The sequence below is a fragment of the Engystomops pustulosus genome, unplaced genomic scaffold (assembly GCF_040894005.1).
Source record: "Engystomops pustulosus unplaced genomic scaffold, aEngPut4.maternal MAT_SCAFFOLD_309, whole genome shotgun sequence".
NCBI classification, from domain to species: Eukaryota; Metazoa; Chordata; class Amphibia; order Anura; family Leptodactylidae; genus Engystomops; species Engystomops pustulosus.
This window is the reverse complement of record NW_027285188.1, coordinates 59831-79373: the sequence shown is the minus strand read 5'-3', so window position 1 is coordinate 79373 and position 19543 is coordinate 59831. Positions and strand designations below refer to the sequence as shown.

General features: G+C 48.4%; 1 protein-coding gene across 1 annotated transcript in view; it reads left to right on the top strand.

Annotated features, from left to right (window-relative positions):
- The window catches only part of GDAP2 (ganglioside induced differentiation associated protein 2), a 29191-nt gene extending 10991 nt beyond the window's left edge, over positions 1 to 18200 (top strand). Inside the window, exons 9-10 of the mRNA XM_072132263.1 lie at positions 16057 to 16200; positions 17904 to 18200. Coding sequence (XP_071988364.1) covers positions 16057 to 16200; positions 17904 to 17948 — 189 coding nt within the window. The 3' untranslated portion in view covers positions 17949 to 18200. The remainder of the gene's footprint in view (positions 1 to 16056; positions 16201 to 17903) is intronic.
- Positions 18201 to 19543: the final 1343 nt, after the last annotated feature.

The window sequence follows — 19543 nt, the reverse complement described above, 5'->3', positions numbered from 1 at the left end:
GAACAGAGGAGTGAGGGACCTAAGATCAGATACAGACCCTCAGAAGAACAGGAGGTAACAGAGGAGTGAGGGAACTAATATCAGATACAGACCCTCAGAAGAACAGGAGGGAACAGAGGAGTGAGGGAACTAATATCAGATACAGACCCTCAGAAGAACAGGAGGGAACAGAGGAGTGAGGGAACTAATATCAGATACAGACCCTCAGAAGAACAGGAGGTAACAGAGGAGTGAGGGAACTAATATCAGATACAGACCCTCAGAAGAACAGGAGGGAACAGAGGAGTGAGGGAACTAATATCAGATACAGACCCTCAGAAGAACAGGAGGTAACAGGGGAGTGAGGGAACTAATATCAGATACAGACCCTCAGAAGAACAGGAGGTAACAGGGGAGTGAGGGAACTAATATCAGATACAGACCCTCAGAAGAACAGGAGGTAACAGAGGAGTGAGGGAACTAATATCAGATACAGACCCTCAGAAGAACAGGAGGTAACAGAGGAGTGAGGGAACTAATATCAGATACAGACCCTCAGAAGAACAGGAGGTAACAGAGGAGTGAGGAAACTAATATCATATACAGACCCTCAGAAGAACAGGAGGCAACAGAGGAGTGAGGGACTAATATCAGATACAGACTCTCAGAAGAACAGGAGGTAACAGAGGAGTGACAGAACTAATATCAGATACAGACCCTCAGAAGAACAGGAGGTAACAGGGGAGTGAGGGAACTAATATCAGATACAGACCCTCAGAAGAACAGGAGGTAACAGAGGAGTGAGGGAACTAATATCAGATACAGACCCTCAGAAGAACAGGAGGTAACAGGGGAGTGAGGGACTAATATCAGATACAGACCCTCAGAAGAACAGGAGGGAACAGAGGAGTGAGGGAACTAATATCAGATACAGACCCTCAGAAGAACAGGAGGGAACAGAGGAGTGAGGGAACTAATATCAGATACAGACCCTCAGAAGAACAGGAGGTAACAGAGGAGTGAGGGAACTAATATCAGATACAGACCCTCAGAAGAACAGGAGGGAACAGAGGAGTGAGGGAACTAATATCAGATACAGACCCTCAGAAGAACAGGAGGTAACAGGGAGTGAGGGAACTAATATCAGATACAGACCCTCAGAAGAACAGGAGGTAACAGGGGATTGAGGGAACTAATATCAGATACAGACCCTCAGAAGAACAGGAGGTAACAGAGGAGTGAGGGATCTAATATCAGATACAGACCCTCAGAAGAACAGGAGGTAACAGGGGAGTGACGGGAACTAATATCAGATACAGACCCTCAGAAGAACAGGAGGGAACAGAGGAGTGAGGGAACTAATATCAGATACAGACCCTCAGAACAACAGGAGGTAACAGGGGAGTGAGGGAACTAATATCAGATACAGACCCTCAGAAGAACAGGAGGTAACAGGGGAGTGACAGAACTAATATCAGATACAGACCCTCAGAAGAACAGGAGGTAACAGAGGAGTGAGGGAACTAATATCAGATACAGACCCTCAGAAGAACAGGAGGTAACAGGGGAGTGAGGGAACTAATATCAGATACAGACCCTCAGAAGAACAGGAGGTAACAGGGGAGTGAGGGAACTAATATCAGATACAGACCCTCAGAAGAACAGGAGGTAACAGGGGAGTGAGGGAACTAATATCAGATACAGACCCTCAGAAGAACAGGAGGGAACAGGGGAGTGAGGGAACTAATATCAGATACAGACCCTCAGAAGAACAGGAGGTAACAGAGGAGTGAGGGAACTAATATCAGATACAGACCCTCAGAAGAACAGGAGGTAACAGGGGAGTGAGGGAACTAATATCAGATACAGACCCTCAGAAGAACAGGAGGGAACAGAGGAGTGAGGGAACTAATATCAGATACAGACCCTCAGAAGAACAGGAGGTAACAGGGGAGTGAGGGAACTAATATCAGATACAGACCCTCAGAAGAACAGAAGGGAACAGGGGAGTGAGGGACCTAATATCAGATACAGACCCTCAGAAGAACAGGAGGTAACAGAGGAGTGAGGGAACTAATATCAGATACAGACCCTCAGAAGAACAGGAGGTAACAGAGGAGTGAGGGAACTAATATCAGATACAGACCCTCAGAAGAACAGGAGGTAACAGAGGAGTGAGGGAACTAATATCAGATACAGACCCTCAGAAGAACAGGAGGTAACAGGGGAGTGAGGGATCTAAGATCAGATACAGACCCTCAGAAGAACAGGAGGTAACAGAGGAGTGACGGAACTAATATCAGATACAGACCCTCAGAAGAACAGGAGGTAACAGAGGAGTGAGGGAACTAATATCAGATACAGACCCTCAGAAGAACAGGAGGTAACAGAGGAGTGAGGGAACTAATATCAGATACAGACCCTCAGAAGAACAGGAGGTAACAGAGGAGTGAGGGAACTAATATCAGATACAGACCCTCAGAAGAACAGGAGGTAACAGGGGAGTGAGGGAACTAATATCAGATACAGACCCTCAGAAGAACAGGAGGTAACAGGGGAGTGAGGGAACTAATATCAGATACAGACCCTCAGAAGAACAGGAGGGAACAGAGGAGTGAGGGAACTAATATCAGATACAGACCCTCAGATGAACAGGAGGTAACAGGGGAGTGAGGGAACTAAGATCAGATACAGACCCTCAGATGAACAGGAGGTAACAGGGGAGTGAGGGAACTAAGATCAGATACAGACCCTCAGAAGAACAGGAGGTAACAGGGGAGTGAGGGAACTAATATCAGATACAGACCCTCAGAAGAACAGGAGGGAACAGGGGAGTGAGGGACCTAATATCAGATACAGACCCTCAGAAGAACAGGAGGTAACAGAGGAGTGAGGGAACTAATATCAGATACAGACCCTCAGAAGAACAGGAGGGAACAGGGGAGTGAGGGAACTAATATCATATACAGACCCTCAGAAGAACAGGAGGTAACAGGGGAGTGAGGGAACTAATATCAGATACAGACCCTCAGAAGAACAGGAGGTAACAGAGGAGTGAGGGAACTAATATCAGATACAGACCCTCAGAAGAACAGGAGGTAACAGGGGAGTGAGGGAACTTATATCAGATACAGACCCTCAGAAGAACAGGAGGTAACAGAGGAGTGACGGAACTAATATCAGATACAGACCCTCAGAAGAACAGGAGGTAACAGAGGAGTGAGGGAACTAATATCAGATACAGACCCTCAGAAGAACAGGAGGGAACAGAGGAGTGAGGGAACTAATATCAGATACAGACCCTCAGAAGAACAGGAGGGAACAGGGGAGTGAGGGAACTAATATCAGATACAGACCCTCAGAAGAACAGGAGGTAACAGAGGAGTGAGGGAACTAATATCAGATACAGACCCTCAGAAGAACAGGAGGTAACAGAGGAGTGAGGGAACTAATATCAGATACAGACCCTCAGAAGAACAGGAGGTAACAGGGGAGTGAGGGAACTAATATCAGATACAGACCCTCAGAAGAACAGGAGGTAACAGGGGGAGTGAGGGACCTAATATCAGATACAGACCCTCAGAAGAACAGGAGGTAACAGGGGAGTGAGGGACCTAATATCAGATACAGACCCTCAGAAGAACAGGAGGTAACAGAGGAGTGAGGGACCTAATATCAGATACAGACCCTCAGAAGAACAGGAGGTAACAGAGGAGTGAGGGAACTGATATCAGATACAGACCCTCAGAAGAACAGGAGGTAACAGGGGAGTGACAGAACTGATATCAGATACAGACCCTTAGAAGAACAGGAGGTAACAGGGGAGTGAGGGAACTGATATCAGATACAGACCCTCAGAAGAACAGGAGGTAACAGGGGAGTGAGGGAACTAATATCAGATACAGACCCTCAGAAGAACAGGAGGTAACAGAGGAGTGAGGGATCTAATATCAGATACAGACCCTCAGAAGAACAGGAGGTAACAGGGGAGTGAGGGAACTAATATCAGATACAGACCCTCAGAAGAACAGGAGGTAACAGGGGAGTGACGGAACTAATATCAGATACAGACCCTCAGAAGAACAGGAGGTAACAGGGGAGTGAGGGAACTAATATCAGATACAGACCCTCAGAAGAACAGGAGGTTACAGGGGAGTGAGGGAACTAATATCAGACACAGACCCTCAGATGAACAGGAGGTAACAGGGGAGTGAGGGAACTAATATCAGATACAGACCCTCAGAAGAACAGGAGGGAACAGGGGAGTGAGGGAACTAATATCAGATACAGACCCTCAGAAGAACAGGAGGTAACAGAGGAGTGAGGGAACTAATATCAGATACAGACCCTCAGAAGAACAGGAGGGAACAGAGGAGTGAGGGACCTAATATCAGATACAGACCCTCAGAAGAACAGGAGGGAACAGGGGAGTGAGGGACCTAATATCAGATACAGACCCTCAGAAGAACAGGAGGTAACAGGGGAGTGAGGGAACTAATATCAGATACAGACCCTCAGAAGAACAGGAGGTAACAGGGGAGTGAGGGAACTAATATCAGATACAGACCCACAGAAGAACAGGAGGTAACAGAGGAGTGAGGGAACTAAGATCAGATACAGACCCTCAGAAGAACAGGAGGTAACAGAGGAGTGAGGGAACTAATATCAGATACAGACCCTCAGAAGAACAGGAGGTAACAGGGGAGTGAGGGAACTAATATCAGATACAGACCCACAGAAGAACAGGAGGTAACAGAGGAGTGAGGGAACTAAGATCAGATACAGACCCTCAGAAGAACAGGAGGTAACAGAGGAGTGAGGGAACTAATATCAGATACAGACCCTCAGAAGAACAGGAGGTAACAGAGGAGTGAGGGAACTAATATCAGATACAGACCCTCAGAAGAACAGGAGGTAACAGAGGAGTGACGGAACTAATATCAGATACAGACCCTCAGAAGAACAGGAGGGAACAGGGGAGTGAGGGAACTAATATCAGATACAGACCCTCAGAAGAACAGGAGGTAACAGAGGAGTGAGGGAACTAATATCAGATACAGACCCTCAGAAGAACAGGAGGTAACAGGGGAGTGAGGGAACTAATATCAGATACAGACCCTCAGAAGAACAGGAGGGAACAGGGGAGTGAGGGAACTAATATCAGATACAGACCCTCAGAAGAACAGGAGGGAACAGGGGAGTGAGGGAACTAATATCAGATACAGACCCTCAGAAGAACAGGAGGTAACAGAGGAGTGAGGGAACTAATATCAGATACAGACCCTCAGAAGAACAGGAGGTAACAGAGGAGTGAGGGAACTAATATCAGATACAGACCCTCAGAAGAACAGGAGGTAACAGGAGAGTGAGGGAACTAATATCAGATACAGACCCTCAGAAGAACAGGAGGTAACAGGGGAGTGAGGGAACTAATATCCGATACAGACCCTCAGAAGAACAGGAGGTAACAGAGGAGTGAGGGAACTAATATCAGATACAGACCCTCAGAAGAACAGGAGGTAACAGGGGAGTGAGGGAACTAATATCAGATACAGACCCTCAGAAGAACAGGAGGGAACAGGGGAGTGAGGGAACTAATATCAGATACAGACCCTCAGAAGAACAGGAGGGAACAGAGGAGTGACGGAACTAATATCAGATACAGACCCTTAGAAGAACAGGAGGTAACAGAGGAGTGAGGGATCTAATATCAGATACAGACCCTCAGAAGAACAGGAGGGAACAGAGGAGTGACGGAACTAATATCAGATACAGACCCTTAGAAGAACAGGAGGTAACAGAGGAGTGAGGGAACTAATATCAGATACAGACCCTCAGAAGAACAGGAGGGAACAGAGGAGTGACGGAACTAATATCAGATACAGACCCTTAGAAGAACAGGAGGTAACAGAGGAGTGAGGGATCTAATATCAGATACAGACCCTCAGAAGAACAGGAGGGAACAGAGGAGTGAGGGAACTAATATCAGATACAGACCCTCAGAAGAACAGGAGGTAACAGAGGAGTGAGGGATCTAATATCAGATACAGACCCTCAGAAGAATAGGAGGTAACAGAGGAGTGAGGGAACTAATATCAGATACAGACCCTCAGAAGAACAGGAGGTAACAGAGGAGTGAGGGATCTAATATCAGATACAGACCCTCAGAAGAACAGGAGGGAACAGGGGAGTGAGGGAACTAATATCAGATACAGACCCTCAGAAGAACAGGAGGTAACAGGGGAGTGAGGGAACTAAAATCAGATACAGACCCTCAGAAGAACAGGAGGTAACAGAGGAGTGAGGGAACCAATATCAGATACAGACCCTCAGAAGAACAGGAGGTAACAGGGGAGTGAGGGAACTAATATCAGATACAGACCCTCAGAAGAACAGGAGGTAACAGGGGAGTGACAGAACTAATATCAGATACAGACCCTCAGAAGAACAGGAGGTAACAGAGGAGTGAGGGAACTAATATCAGATACAGACCCTTAGAAGAACAGGAGGTAACAGGGGAGTGAGGGAACTAATATCAGATACAGACCCTTAGAAGAACAGGAGGTAACAGAGGAGTGAGGGATCTAATATCAGATACAGACCCTCAGAAGAACAGGAGGGAACAGGGGAGTGACAGAACTAATATCAGATACAGACCCTCAGAAGAACAGGAGGGAACAGGGGAGTGAGGGAACTCATATCAGATACAGACCCTCAGAAGAACAGGAGGTAACAGAGGAGTGAGGGAACTAATATCAGATACAGACCCTCAGAAGAACAGGAGGTAACAGAGGAGTGAGGGACTAATATCAGATACAGACCCTCAGAAGAACAGGAGGTAACAGAGGAGTGAGGGAACTAATATCAGATACAGACCCTCAGAAGAACAGGAGGTAATAGGGGGAGTGAAGGAACTAATATCATATGCAGACCCTCAGAAGAACAGGAGGGAACAGGGGAGTGAGGGAACTAATATCAGATACAGACCCTCAGAAGAACAGGAGGTAACAGGGGAGTGAGGGAACTAATATCAGATACAGACCCTCAGAAGAACAGGAGGGAACAGGGGAGTGAGGGAACTAATATCAGATACAGACCCACAGAAGAACAGGAGGGAACAGGGGAGTGAGGGAACTAATATCAGATACAGACCCTCAGAAGAACAGGAGGGAACAGGGGAGTGAGGGAACTAATATCAGATACAGACCCACAGAAGAACAGGAGGTAACAGGGGAGTGAGGGAACTCATATCAGATACAGACCCTCAGAAGAACAGGAGGTAACAGAGGAGTGAGGGAACTAATATCAGATACAGACCCTCAGAAGAACAGGAGGGAACAGGGGAGTGAGGGAACTAATATCAGATACAGACCCTCAGAAGAACAGGAGGTAACAGAGGAGTGAGGGAACTAATATCAGATACAGACCCTCAGAAGAACAGGAGGGAACAGAGGAGTGAGGGAACTGATATCACATACAGACCCTCAGAAGAACAGGAGGGAACAGAGGAGTGAGGGAACTGATATCAGATACAGACCCTTAGAAGAACAGGAGGTAACAGGGGAGTGAGGGAACTAATATCAGATACAGACCCTTAGAAGAACAGGAGGTAACAGAGGAGTGAGGGATCTAATATCAGATACAGACCCTCAGAAGAACAGGAGGTAACAGAGGAGTGAGGGAACTAATATCAGATACAGACCCTTAGAAGAACAGGAGGTAACAGGGGAGTGAGGGAACTAATATCAGATACAGACCCTTAGAAGAACAGGAGGTAACAGAGGAGTGAGGGATCTAATATCAGATACAGACCCTCAGAAGAACAGGAGGTAACAGAGGAGTGAGGGAACTAATATCAGATACAGACCCTCAGAAGAACAGGAGGTAATAGGGGGAGTGAAGGAACTAATATCAGATACAGACCCTCAGAAGAACAGGAGGTAACAGGGGAGTGACAGAACTAATATCAGATACAGACCCTTAGAAGAACAGGAGGTAACAGGGGAGTGAGGGAACTAATATCAGATACAGACCCTCAGAAGAACAGGAGGTAACAGAGGAGTGAGGGAACTAATATCAGATACAGACCCTCAGAAGAACAGGAGGGAACAGGGGAGTGAGGGAACTAATATCAGATACAGACCCACAGAAGAACAGGAGGTAACAGGAGAGTGACAGAACTAATATCAGATACAGACCCTCAGAAGAACAGGAGGGAACAGGGGAGTGAGGGAACTAATATCAGATACAGACCCTCAGAAGAAGAGGAGGGAACAGAGGAGTGAGGGAACTAATATCAGATACAGACCCTCAGAAGAACAGGAGGTAACAGGGGAGTGAGGGAACTAATATCAGATACAGACCCTCAGAAGAACAGGAGGGAACAGAGGAGTGAGGGAACTAATATCAGATACAGACCCTCAGAAGAACAGGAGGTAACAGAGGAGTGAGGGAACTAATATCAGATACAGACCCTCAGAAGAACAGGAGGTAACAGGGGGAGTGAGGGAACTAATATCAGATACAGACCCTCAGAAGAACAGGAGGTAACAGAGGAGTGAGGGAAATAATATCAGATACAGACCCTCAGAAGAACAGGAGGTAACAGAGGAGTGAGGGAACTAATATCAGATACCTCCTGTTCTTCTGAGGGTCTGTATCTGATATTAGTTCCCTCACTCCTCTGTTACCTCCTGTTCTTCTGAGGGTCTGTATCTGATATTAGTTCCCTCACTCCCCCTGTTACCTCCTGTTCTTCTGAGGGTCTGTATCTTATATTAGTTCCCTCACTCCCCCTGTTACCTCCTGTTCTTCTGAGGGTCTGTATCTGATATGAGTTCCCTCACTCCCTTGTTCCCTCCTGTTCTTCTGAGGGTCTGTATCTGATCTTAGTTCCCTCACTCCTCTGTTACCTCCTGTTCTTCTGAGGGTCTGTATCTGATATGAGTTCCCTCACTCCCTTGTTCCCTCCTGTTCTTCTGAGGGTCTGTATCTGATCTTAGTTCCCTCACTCCCCTGTTACCTCCTGTTCTTCTGAGGGTCTGTATCTGATATTAGTTCCCTCACTCCTCTGTTACCTCCTGTTCTTCTGAGGGTCTGTATCTGATATTAGTTCCCTCACTCCCCTGTTACCTCCTGTTCTTCTGAGGGTCTGTATCTGATATTAGTTCCCTCACTCCTCTGTTCCCTCCTCTTCTTCTGAGGGTCTGTATCTGATATTAGTTCTGTCACTCCTCTGTTCCCTCCTGTTCTTCTGAGGGTCTGTATCTGATATTAGTTCCCTCACTCCTCTGTTACCTCCTGTTCTTCTGAGGGTCTGTATCTGATATTAGTTCCCTCACTCCCCTGTTACCTCCTGTTCTTCTGAGGGTCTGTATCTGATATTAGTCCCTCACTCCCCTGTTACCTCCTGTTCTTCTGAGGGTCTGTATCTGATATTAGTTCCCTCACTCCCATGTTCCCTCCTGTTCTTCTGAGGGTCTGTATCTGATATTAGTTCCCTCACTCCCCTGTTACCTCCTGTTCTTCTGAGGGTCTGTATCTGATATTAGTTCCCTCACTCCTCTGTTCCCTCCTGTTCTTCTGAGGGTCTGTATCTGATATTAGTTCCCTCACTCCCCTGTTCCCTCCTGTTTTTCTGAGGGTCTGTATCTGATCTTAGTTCCCTCACTCCTCTGTTACCTCCTGTTCTTCTGAGGGTCTGTATCTGATATGAGTTCCCTCACTCCCCTGTTCCCTCCTGTTCTTCTGAGGGTCTGTATCTGATATTAGTTCCCTCACTCCTCTGTTACCTCCTGTTCTTCTGAGGGTCTGTAACAGAGGAGTGAGGGAACTAATATCAGATACAGACCCTCAGAAGAACAGGAGGGAACAGGGGAGTGAGGGAACTCATATCAGATACAGACCCTCAGAAGAACAGGAGGTAACAGAGGAGTGAGGGAACTAATATCAGATACAGACCCTCAGAAGAACAGGAGGTAACAGGGGAGTGAGGGAACTAATATCAGATACAGACCCTCAGAAAAACAGGAGGGAACAGGGGAGTGAGGGAACTAATATCAGATACAGACCCTCAGAAGAACAGGAGGGAACAGAGGAGTGAGGGAACTAATATCAGATACAGACCCTCAGAAGAACAGGAGGGAACAGAGGAGTGAGGGAACTAATATCAGATACAGACCCTCAGAAGAACAGGAGGTAACAGGGGAGTGAGGGAACTAATATCAGATACAGACCCTCAGAAGAACAGGAGGGAACATGGGAGTGAGGGAACTAATATCAGATACAGACCCTCAGAAGAACAATAGGTAACAGGGGAGTGAGGGACTAATATCAGATACAGACCCTCAGAAGAACAGGAGGTAACAGGGGAGTGAGGGAACTAAGATCAGATACAGACCCTCAGAAGAACAGGAGGTAACAGAGGAGTGAGGGAACTAATATCAGATACAGACCCTCAGAAGAACAGGAGGTAACAGAGGAGTGAGGGAACTAATATCAGATACAGACCCTCAGAAGAACAGGAGGTAACAGAGGAGTGAGGGAACTAATATCAGATACAGACCCTCAGAAGAACAGGAGGTAACAGGGGAGTGAGGGAACTAAGATCAGATACAGACCCTCAGAAGAACAGGAGGGAACAAGGGAGTGAGGGAACTCATATCAGATACAGACCCTCAGAAGAACAGGAGGTAACAGAGGAGTGAGGGAACTAAGATCAGATACAGACCCTCAGAAGAACAGGAGGGAACAAGGGAGTGAGGGAACTCATATCAGATACAGACCCTCAGAAGAACAGGAGGTAACAGGGGGAGTGAGGGAACTAATATCAGATACAGACCCTCAGAAGAACAGGAGGTTACAGGGGAGTGAGGGAACTAATATCAGATACAGACCCTCAGAAGAACAGGAGGGAACAGAGGAGTGAGGGAACTAATATCAGATACAGACCCTCAGAAGAACAGGAGGTAACAGGGGAGTGAGGGAACTAATATCAGATACAGACCCTCAGAAGAACAGGAGGTAACAGGGGAGTGAGGGAACTAAGATCAGATACAGACCCTCAGAAGAACAGGAGGGAACAAGGGAGTGAGGGAACTCATATCAGATACAGACCCTCAGAAGAACAGGAGGTAACAGAGGAGTGAGGGAACTAAGATCAGATACAGACCCTCAGAAGAACAGGAGGGAACAAGGGAGTGAGGGAACTCATATCAGATACAGACCCTCAGAAGAACAGGAGGTAACAGAGGAGTGAGGGAACTAATATCAGATACAGACCCTCAGAAGAACAGGAGGTTACAGGGGAGTGAGGGAACTAATATCAGATACAGACCCTCAGAAGAACAGGAGGGAACAGAGGAGTGAGGGAACTAATATCAGATACAGACCCTCAGAAGAACAGGAGGTAACAGGGGAGTGAGGGAACTAATATCAGATACAGACCCTCAGAAGAACAGGAGGTAACAGAGGAGTGAGGGAACTAATATCAGATACAGACCCTCAGAAGAACAGGAGGTAACGGGAGTGAGGGAACTAATATCAGATACAGACCCTCAGAAGAACAGGAGGTAACAGAGGAGTGAGGGAACTAATATCAGATACAGACCCTCAGAAGAACAGGAGGTAACAGAGGAGTGAGGGAACTAATATCAGATACAGACCCTCAGAAGAACAGGAGGGAACAGGGGAGTGAGGGAACTAATATCAGATACAGACCCTCAGAAGAACAGGAGGTAACAGGGGAGTGAGGGAACTAATATCAGATACAGACCCTCAGAAGAACAGGAGGGAACAGAGGAGTGAGGGAACTAATATCAGATACAGACCCTCAGAAGAACAGGAGGTAACAGAGGAGTGACAGAACTAATATCAGATACAGACCCTCAGAAGAACAGGAGGTAACAGAGGAGTGAGGGAACTAATATCAGATACAGACCCTCAGAAGAACAGGAGGTAACAGAGGAGTGAGGGAACTAATATCAGATACAGACCCTCAGAAGAACAGGAGGTAACAGAGGAGTGACAGAACTAATATCAGATACAGACCCTCAGAAGAACAGGAGGTAACAGGGGAGTGAGGGAACTAATATAAGATACAGACCCTCAGAAGAACAGGAGGGAACAGAGGAGTGAGGGAACTAATATCAGATACAGACCCTCAGAAGAACAGGAGGTAACAGAGGAGTGAGGGAACTAATATCAGATACAGACCCTCAGAAGAACAGGAGGTAACAGGGGGAGTGAGGGAACTAATATCAGATACAGACCCTCAGAAGAACAGGAGGTAACAGAGGAGTGAGGGAACTAATATCAGATACAGACCCTCAGAAGAACAGGAGGTAACAGAGGAGTGAGGGAACTAATATCAGATACAGACCCTCAGAAGAACAGGAGGTAACAGGAGAGTGACAGAACTAATATCAGATACAGACCCTCAGAAGAACAGGAGGTAACAGAGGAGTGAGGGAACTAATATCAGATACAGACCCTCAGAAGAACAGGAGGTAACAGAGGAGTGAGGGAACTAATATCAGATACAGACCCCCAGAAGAACAGGAGGCAACAGGGGAGTGAGGGACCTAATATCAGATACAGACCCTCAGAAGAACAGGAGGGAACAGAGGAGTGAGGGAACTAATATCAGATACAGACCCCCAGAAGAACAGGAGGTAACAGGGGAGTGAGGGAACTAATATCAGATACAGACCCTCAGAAGAACAGGAGGTAACAGAGGAGTGAGGGAACTAATATCAGATACAGACCCTCAGAAGAACAGGAGGTAACAGAGGAGTGAGGGAACTAATATCAGATACAGACCCTCAGAAGAACAGGAGGTAACAGAGGAGTGAGGGAACTAATATCAGATACAGACCCTCAGAAGAACAGGAGGTAACAGAGGAGTGAGGGAACTAATATCAGATACAGACCCTCAGAAGAACAGGAGGTAACAGAGGAGTGAGGGAACTAATATCAGATACAGACCCTCAGAAGAACAGGAGGTAACAGGGGAGTGAGGGAACTAATATCAGATACAGACCCTCAGAAGAACAGGAGGTAACAGAGGAGTGAGGGAACTAATATCAGATACAGACCCTCAGAAGAACAGGAGGTAACAGGGGAGTGAGGGAACTAATATCAGATACAGACCCTCAGAAGAACAGGAGGTAACAGAGGAGTGAGGGAACTAATATCAGATACAGACCCTCAGAAGAACAGGAGGTAACAGAGGAGTGAGGGAACTAATATCAGATACAGACCCCCAGAAGAACAGGAGGCAACAGGGGAGTGAGGGACCTAATATCAGATACAGACCCTCAGAAGAACAGGAGGGAACAGAGGAGTGAGGGAACTAATATCAGATACAGACCCCCAGAAGAACAGGAGGTAACAGGGGAGTGAGGGAACTAATATCAGATACAGACCCTCAGAAGAACAGGAGGTAACAGAGGAGTGAGGGAACTAATATCAGATACAGACCCTCAGAAGAACAGGAGGTAACAGAGGAGTGAGGGAACTAATATCAGATACAGACCCTCAGAAGAACAGGAGGTAACAGAGGAGTGAGGGAACTAATATCAGATACAGACCCTCAGAAGAACAGGAGGTAACAGAGGAGTGAGGGAACTAATATCAGATACAGACCCTCAGAAGAACAGGAGGTAACAGAGGAGTGAGGGAACTAATATCAGATACAGACCCTCAGAAGAACAGGAGGTAACAGGGGAGTGAGGGAACTAATATCAGATACAGACCCTCAGAAGAACAGGAGGTAACAGAGGAGTGAGGGAACTAATATCAGATACAGACCCTCAGAAGAACAGGAGGTAACAGGGGAGTGAGGGAACTAATATCAGATACAGACCCTCAGAAGAACAGGAGGTAACAGAGGAGTGAGGGAACTAATATCAGATACAGACCCTCAGAAGAAGAGGAGGGAACAGGGGAGTGAGGGAACTAATATCAGATACAGACCCTCAGAAGAACAGGAGGTAACAGAGGAGTGAGGGACTAAAGATCAGATACAGACCCTCAGAAGAACAGGAGGTAACAGGGGAGTGAGGGAACAAATATCAGATACAGACCCTCAGAAGAACAGGAGGTAACAGAGGAGTGAGGGATCTAATATCTGATACAGACCCTCAGAAGAACAGGAGGTAACAGGGGAGTGACAGAACTAATATCAGATACAGACCCTCAGAAGAACAGGAGGTAACAGGGGAGTGAGGGAACTAATATCAGATACAGACCCTCAGAAGAACAGGAGGTAACAGAGGAGTGAGGGAACTAATATCAGATACAGACCCTCAGAAGAACAGGAGGTAACAGAGGAGTGAGGGAACTAATATCAGATACAGACCCTCAGAAGAACAGGAGGTAACAGAGGAGTGAGGGAACTAATATCAGATACAGACCCTCAGAAGAACAGGAGGTAACAGAGGAGTGAGGGAACTAATATCAGATACAGACCCTCAGAAGAACAGGAGGTAACAGAGGAGTGAGGGATCTAATATCAGATACAGACCCTCAGAAGAACAGGAGGTAACAGAGGAGTGAGGGAACTAATATCAGATACAGACCCTCAGAAGAACAGGAGGTAACAGGGGAGTGACAGAACTAATATCAGATACAGACCCTCAGAAGAACAGGGGCCTGAGAAGAGGTTACAGGACTACGAGAAGATGAGACATTACAACATGTAACAGGAGGTTAGATTGGACGAGGGAGTTGAGTTTGGATTCTTTACAGTATTTCGGCAGCTTCTATAAGCTGTTGTTTTGTAGCTCATCTACTTGCTGTGTACAATCCCTTTAGATGCTTCTCGGCCACTTGTCTTACGTGCGGTTTACAATGAGGCCACGGGTTGCAGCCACCAGAGGACAATTGTCTTGATGATTTGGCTGCTGCAGTGTGAACTAGAGTGTAAGATTTTCTTGGATGTTCTTATCTCGTTGACTTCGCTGAAGTTGACAAATTCTACAAGAACATCCATTGTTCTCGTTGGCATGAATGTGCTGGAGCCTGTGCTGGACAGTCAAATAACAGGGAGCAGATCAAAGGACACGTAAAGGGCACGTTATCAGGAGAACGTTTTGGTAAACCTTAAGTGTTTGCAAAGTTACTCAACCTTTATAATCGGATGATATCTGGATCTTGGATTTTATAACTTGCTTATCCGCCCCATGTTAAAGTTGCAACAAAAAAAGTGGTGCCCTCTGTCGGAGCAGTGCAGGGGGCACCAGATAAATGAAATCCTGAATCTGGCGCCCCCTGCACAGCACACAGGACACTGCACCCAGTACACACTGCACTGCTCTTAGTGAACGGGCCTCAGTGTTTGTTTCTCCCAGTCTGGGCTTTGTGGCTGATATTATTGGTGTTTAATGTCCAAACTTGGGGACAACTTTTATATAGGGCCGGAGCTTTAGGGAAACACAGGTTGTTTGGGAGAATAACAAGAAAATTACATGATAAAATGGGGGGAAATATGGGCGTGAGAGACCCAATCCAAAGAACAGGAGGTAACAGAGGAGTGAGGGAACTAAGCTCAGGACATGATGGGGATGTGATGGAGATAAGATGAGAAGATCCGGAGGTGATGGGGATGTGATGGAGATAAGATGAGAAGATCCGGAGGTGATGGGGAGGTGATGGAGATAAGATGAGAAGATCCGGAGGTGATGGGGAGGTGATGGGGAGGTGATGGGGATAAGATGAGAAGATCCAGAGGTGATGGGGATAAGATGAGAAGATCCGGAGGTGATGGGGATAAGATGAGAAGATCCGGAGGTGATGGGGATAAGATGAGAAGATCCGGAGGTGATGGGGATAAGATGAGAAGATCCGGAGGTGATGGGGAGGTGATGGAGATAAGATGAGAAGATCCGGAGGTGATGGGGATAAGATGAGAAGATCCGGAGGTGATGGAGATAAGATGAGAAGATCCGGAGGTGATGGAGATAAGATGAGATCTATTCTATCAGAAGATCCAGAAGTTATGGGGAGATGAGGAGACAATGTATTCCTCACTTGTCTTATGTCCTGTATCTGATTCTTCCTCCTCTACTTCATGTTCAGGTTTCCACTTGGTTCTTCACGACCTTCACGGTGTCTGGATTGAAGGATAAGGTCCACCATGTTGACAGCCTGCATCAGCTTTTCACTGCCATCTCCCCGGAGCAGATAGAAATCCCCCCATTTGTGCTGAATTATGATGCTCGGGTAAGACGGGATTAGGGTGTATGGGGAGGATACACGCTGTATGGTGGGGGGTGTATGGGGAGGATACACGCTGTATGGTGGGGGGTGTATGGGGAGGATACACGCTGTATGGTGGGGGGTGTATGGGGAGGATACACGCTGTATGGTGGGGGGGGGGTGTATGGGGAGGATACACGCTGTATGGTGGGGGGGGTGTATGGGGAGGATACACGCTGTATGGTGGGGGGTGTATGGGGAGGATACACGCTGTATGGTGGGGGGGGTGTATGGGGAGGATACACGCTGTATGGTGGGGGGTGTATGGGGAGGATACACGCTGTATGGTGGGGGGGGTGTATGGGGAGGATACACGCTGTATGGTGGGGGGGGATGTATGGGGAGGATACACGCTGTATGGTGGGGGGGGATGTATGGGGAGGATACACGCTGTATGGTGGGGGGGGATGTATGGGGAGGATACACGCTGTATGGTGGGGGGGGATGTATGGGGAGGATACACGCTGTATGGTGGGGGGTGTATGGGGAGGATACACGCTGTATGGCGGGGGGGTGTATGGGGAGGATACACGCTGTATGGTGGGGGGTGTATGGGGAGGATACACGCTGTATGGTGGGGGGTGTATGGGGAGGATACACGCTGTATGGTGGGGGGTGTATGGGGAGGATACACGCTGTATGGGGGGGGGTGTATGGGGAGGATACACGCTGTATGGCGGGGGGGTGTATGGGGAGGATACACGCTGTATGGTGGGGGGGGTGTATGGGGAGGATACACGCTGTATGGTGGGGGGGGTGTATGGGGAGGATACACGCTGTATGGTGGGGGGGGTGTATGGGGAGGATACACGCTGTATGGTGGGGGGGGATGTATGGGGAGGATACACGCTGTATGGTGGGGGGGGATGTATGGGGAGGATACACGCTGTATGGTGGGGGGGGTGTATGGGGAGGATACACGCTGTATGGTGGGGGGGTGTATGGGGAGGATACACGCTGTATGGCGGGGGGGGTGTATGGGGAGGATACACGCTGTATGGCGGGGGGGGTGTATGGGGAGGATACACGCTGTATGGCGGGGGGGTGTATGGGGAGAATACACGCTGTATGGTGGGGGGGTGTATGGGGAGGATACACGCTGTATGGCGGGGGGGGTGCACACACTATGGGTGGGGGTGATACGGGGCAGTGTGAGGGGTCGTGACCTCTTTGCTCTCGATGTGTTTATCGTCTTTGTGACCTGATGGGAATCTCATGTGCGATGAGGTTTGTGCACGCGGCAGGCGCAGAGTTAATTGGAGCCTCTTACCCCCGTTCCCTTTTGATGTTTCGCTCCTCCTGGGGGGTCTGGGGTCCTGGATCAGTCTGCGGCCCAGATGAGGATTCAGAGGGTCCAATTCTGCTCCATCTGCCTGGGGACCGGCGCCAGGAACTTGTCTATTCACTGCAGGGATAATCTGCCGCCCCTCCCCCGTCTAGAGGCTACAGATCCTTAAAGGGGAACTCCTCTGTGATTGTTTTTCAGCCTCTGCTTGCTGTCAGTGAGCAGCACTTGGTTGTGATGGTTTCACATCTGTTTGTTGCTATGTGTTACATGTGTCTGTTTCTGGTATAAATCTGTGCTCTGTTCTGAGGGTTTGTTACAGTGTATCAGTGCATGAGATGGTGAGAAGCCTCATCCCCTCTTGTGTTGTCTTCTTCTCCAGGAGAATGGACCCATCTTCCCGTCACACTCGTTCTCAGGCCTCTGACTCCTCGGCGCTGCCCCTGGCTTCTTCTGTTGATCCTCGTGGGCGGTCCTCCTGGAGGTTTGGCTCCTCCTCTGCTGCTTCTCCGCACATGTCCCAGGCCTTCATGAGCTCCTCCTCTGGTCTGACAACCCTGAGAGACAATGAACTGTGCTGCACAGACAGCGGGTGTCAGGTTATATTTATATCTGTACATAGCGGCTCCTCGGGGGAGGATCCCGGCTGTGCTGACAATAAAGTCCCTTTATAATGTGACTCCTCCCCTGAGGGCTTGTGTGTCCCCAAGTGACCAATCAGGATTGACACAACTGCGCACATGTCCTGCCCCTCTACACATGGGGCCACAGAGCGTCTATGTATTAACTGTCAGGTGGTCGGGGGGATCCCGGGGGGTTCCGAGGGGAAATGTGATCCCGGGGGGGACCGAGGTGCCTGGAACATTGGGGTCACATCACACAATGCATGATATTTGTTCTGTAACTAGTGTGTAAGACACATTAAGAATTGTAGTTGAAGCTCTGGATGTGACTGGTGCATACCATGTGAGGTGGGCACGCAGCTCTGGATGTGAGTGGTGCATACGACACCAGGGGGCACGCAGCTCTGGATGTGACCGGATTATACCATGTGAGGTGGGCACGCAGCTCTGGATGTGACTGGAGCATACGACACCAGGGGGCACGCAGCTCTGGATGTGACTGGAGCATACGACACAAGGGGGCACGCAGCTCTGGATGTGACTGTGAGTCATGTGACCTTTCTGATTCTTCCTGATCACATGACTCTGCGCTGTTATCGGCTTAGAAAGTCCCTTAGACAAGTCAGGGAAGAAGCAAAAATCCCTCGGCTGCCAGAAGTGTGAGAGGTCCACCCAGTGACACTGCCCTACAAAGGAACCTGATGCTCCACATTCACTTACATGGCTGATGTGCAGTACCCAGTACTGCCACATAACAAAGAGGCGCTGCAGTCCCTGAGTGCACATTAGTAGGGCTCACACCTGAGCAGTGACGCCTGCAGGGGCTGCACCCGCCGCTCTCCTGACCCGGCCCGATTCCTCGTCATACGGTACTGGCTGAGTTTAGTATTTCCACGTCCATATTTAGCCGGTACCATCTGTCCACAGTGCGTGGAAATCCCACATAATCTCAGGCCGAGTACTTCAGGGTCACAGAGAGCAATGATTCACTTGGAAACAGAGTGTCACTGACTATTAACCCGTGCAAGGCCAGCAAGAGCTGTCAGACCGAATACAGCATCCCTGCTGACCCCTGGCTATGATAGAAAGGTGTCAGGACACACAGCACATGGCAGCTCGCTGTGTATGGGGGGTGTAGTCACAGAGGGGTCAGAGCGCCCATGCTGACCCCTGACCACTGCTGGCTATGATAGAAAGGTGTCAGGACACACAGCACATGGCAGCTCGCTGTGTATGGGGGGTGTAGTCACAGAGGGGTCAGAGCGCCCATGCTGACCCCTGACCACTGCTGGCTATGATAGAAAGGTGTCAGGACACACAGGACATGGCAGCTCGCTGTGTATGGGGGGTGTAGTCACAGAGAGGTCAGAGCGCCCATGCTGACCCCTGACCACTGCTG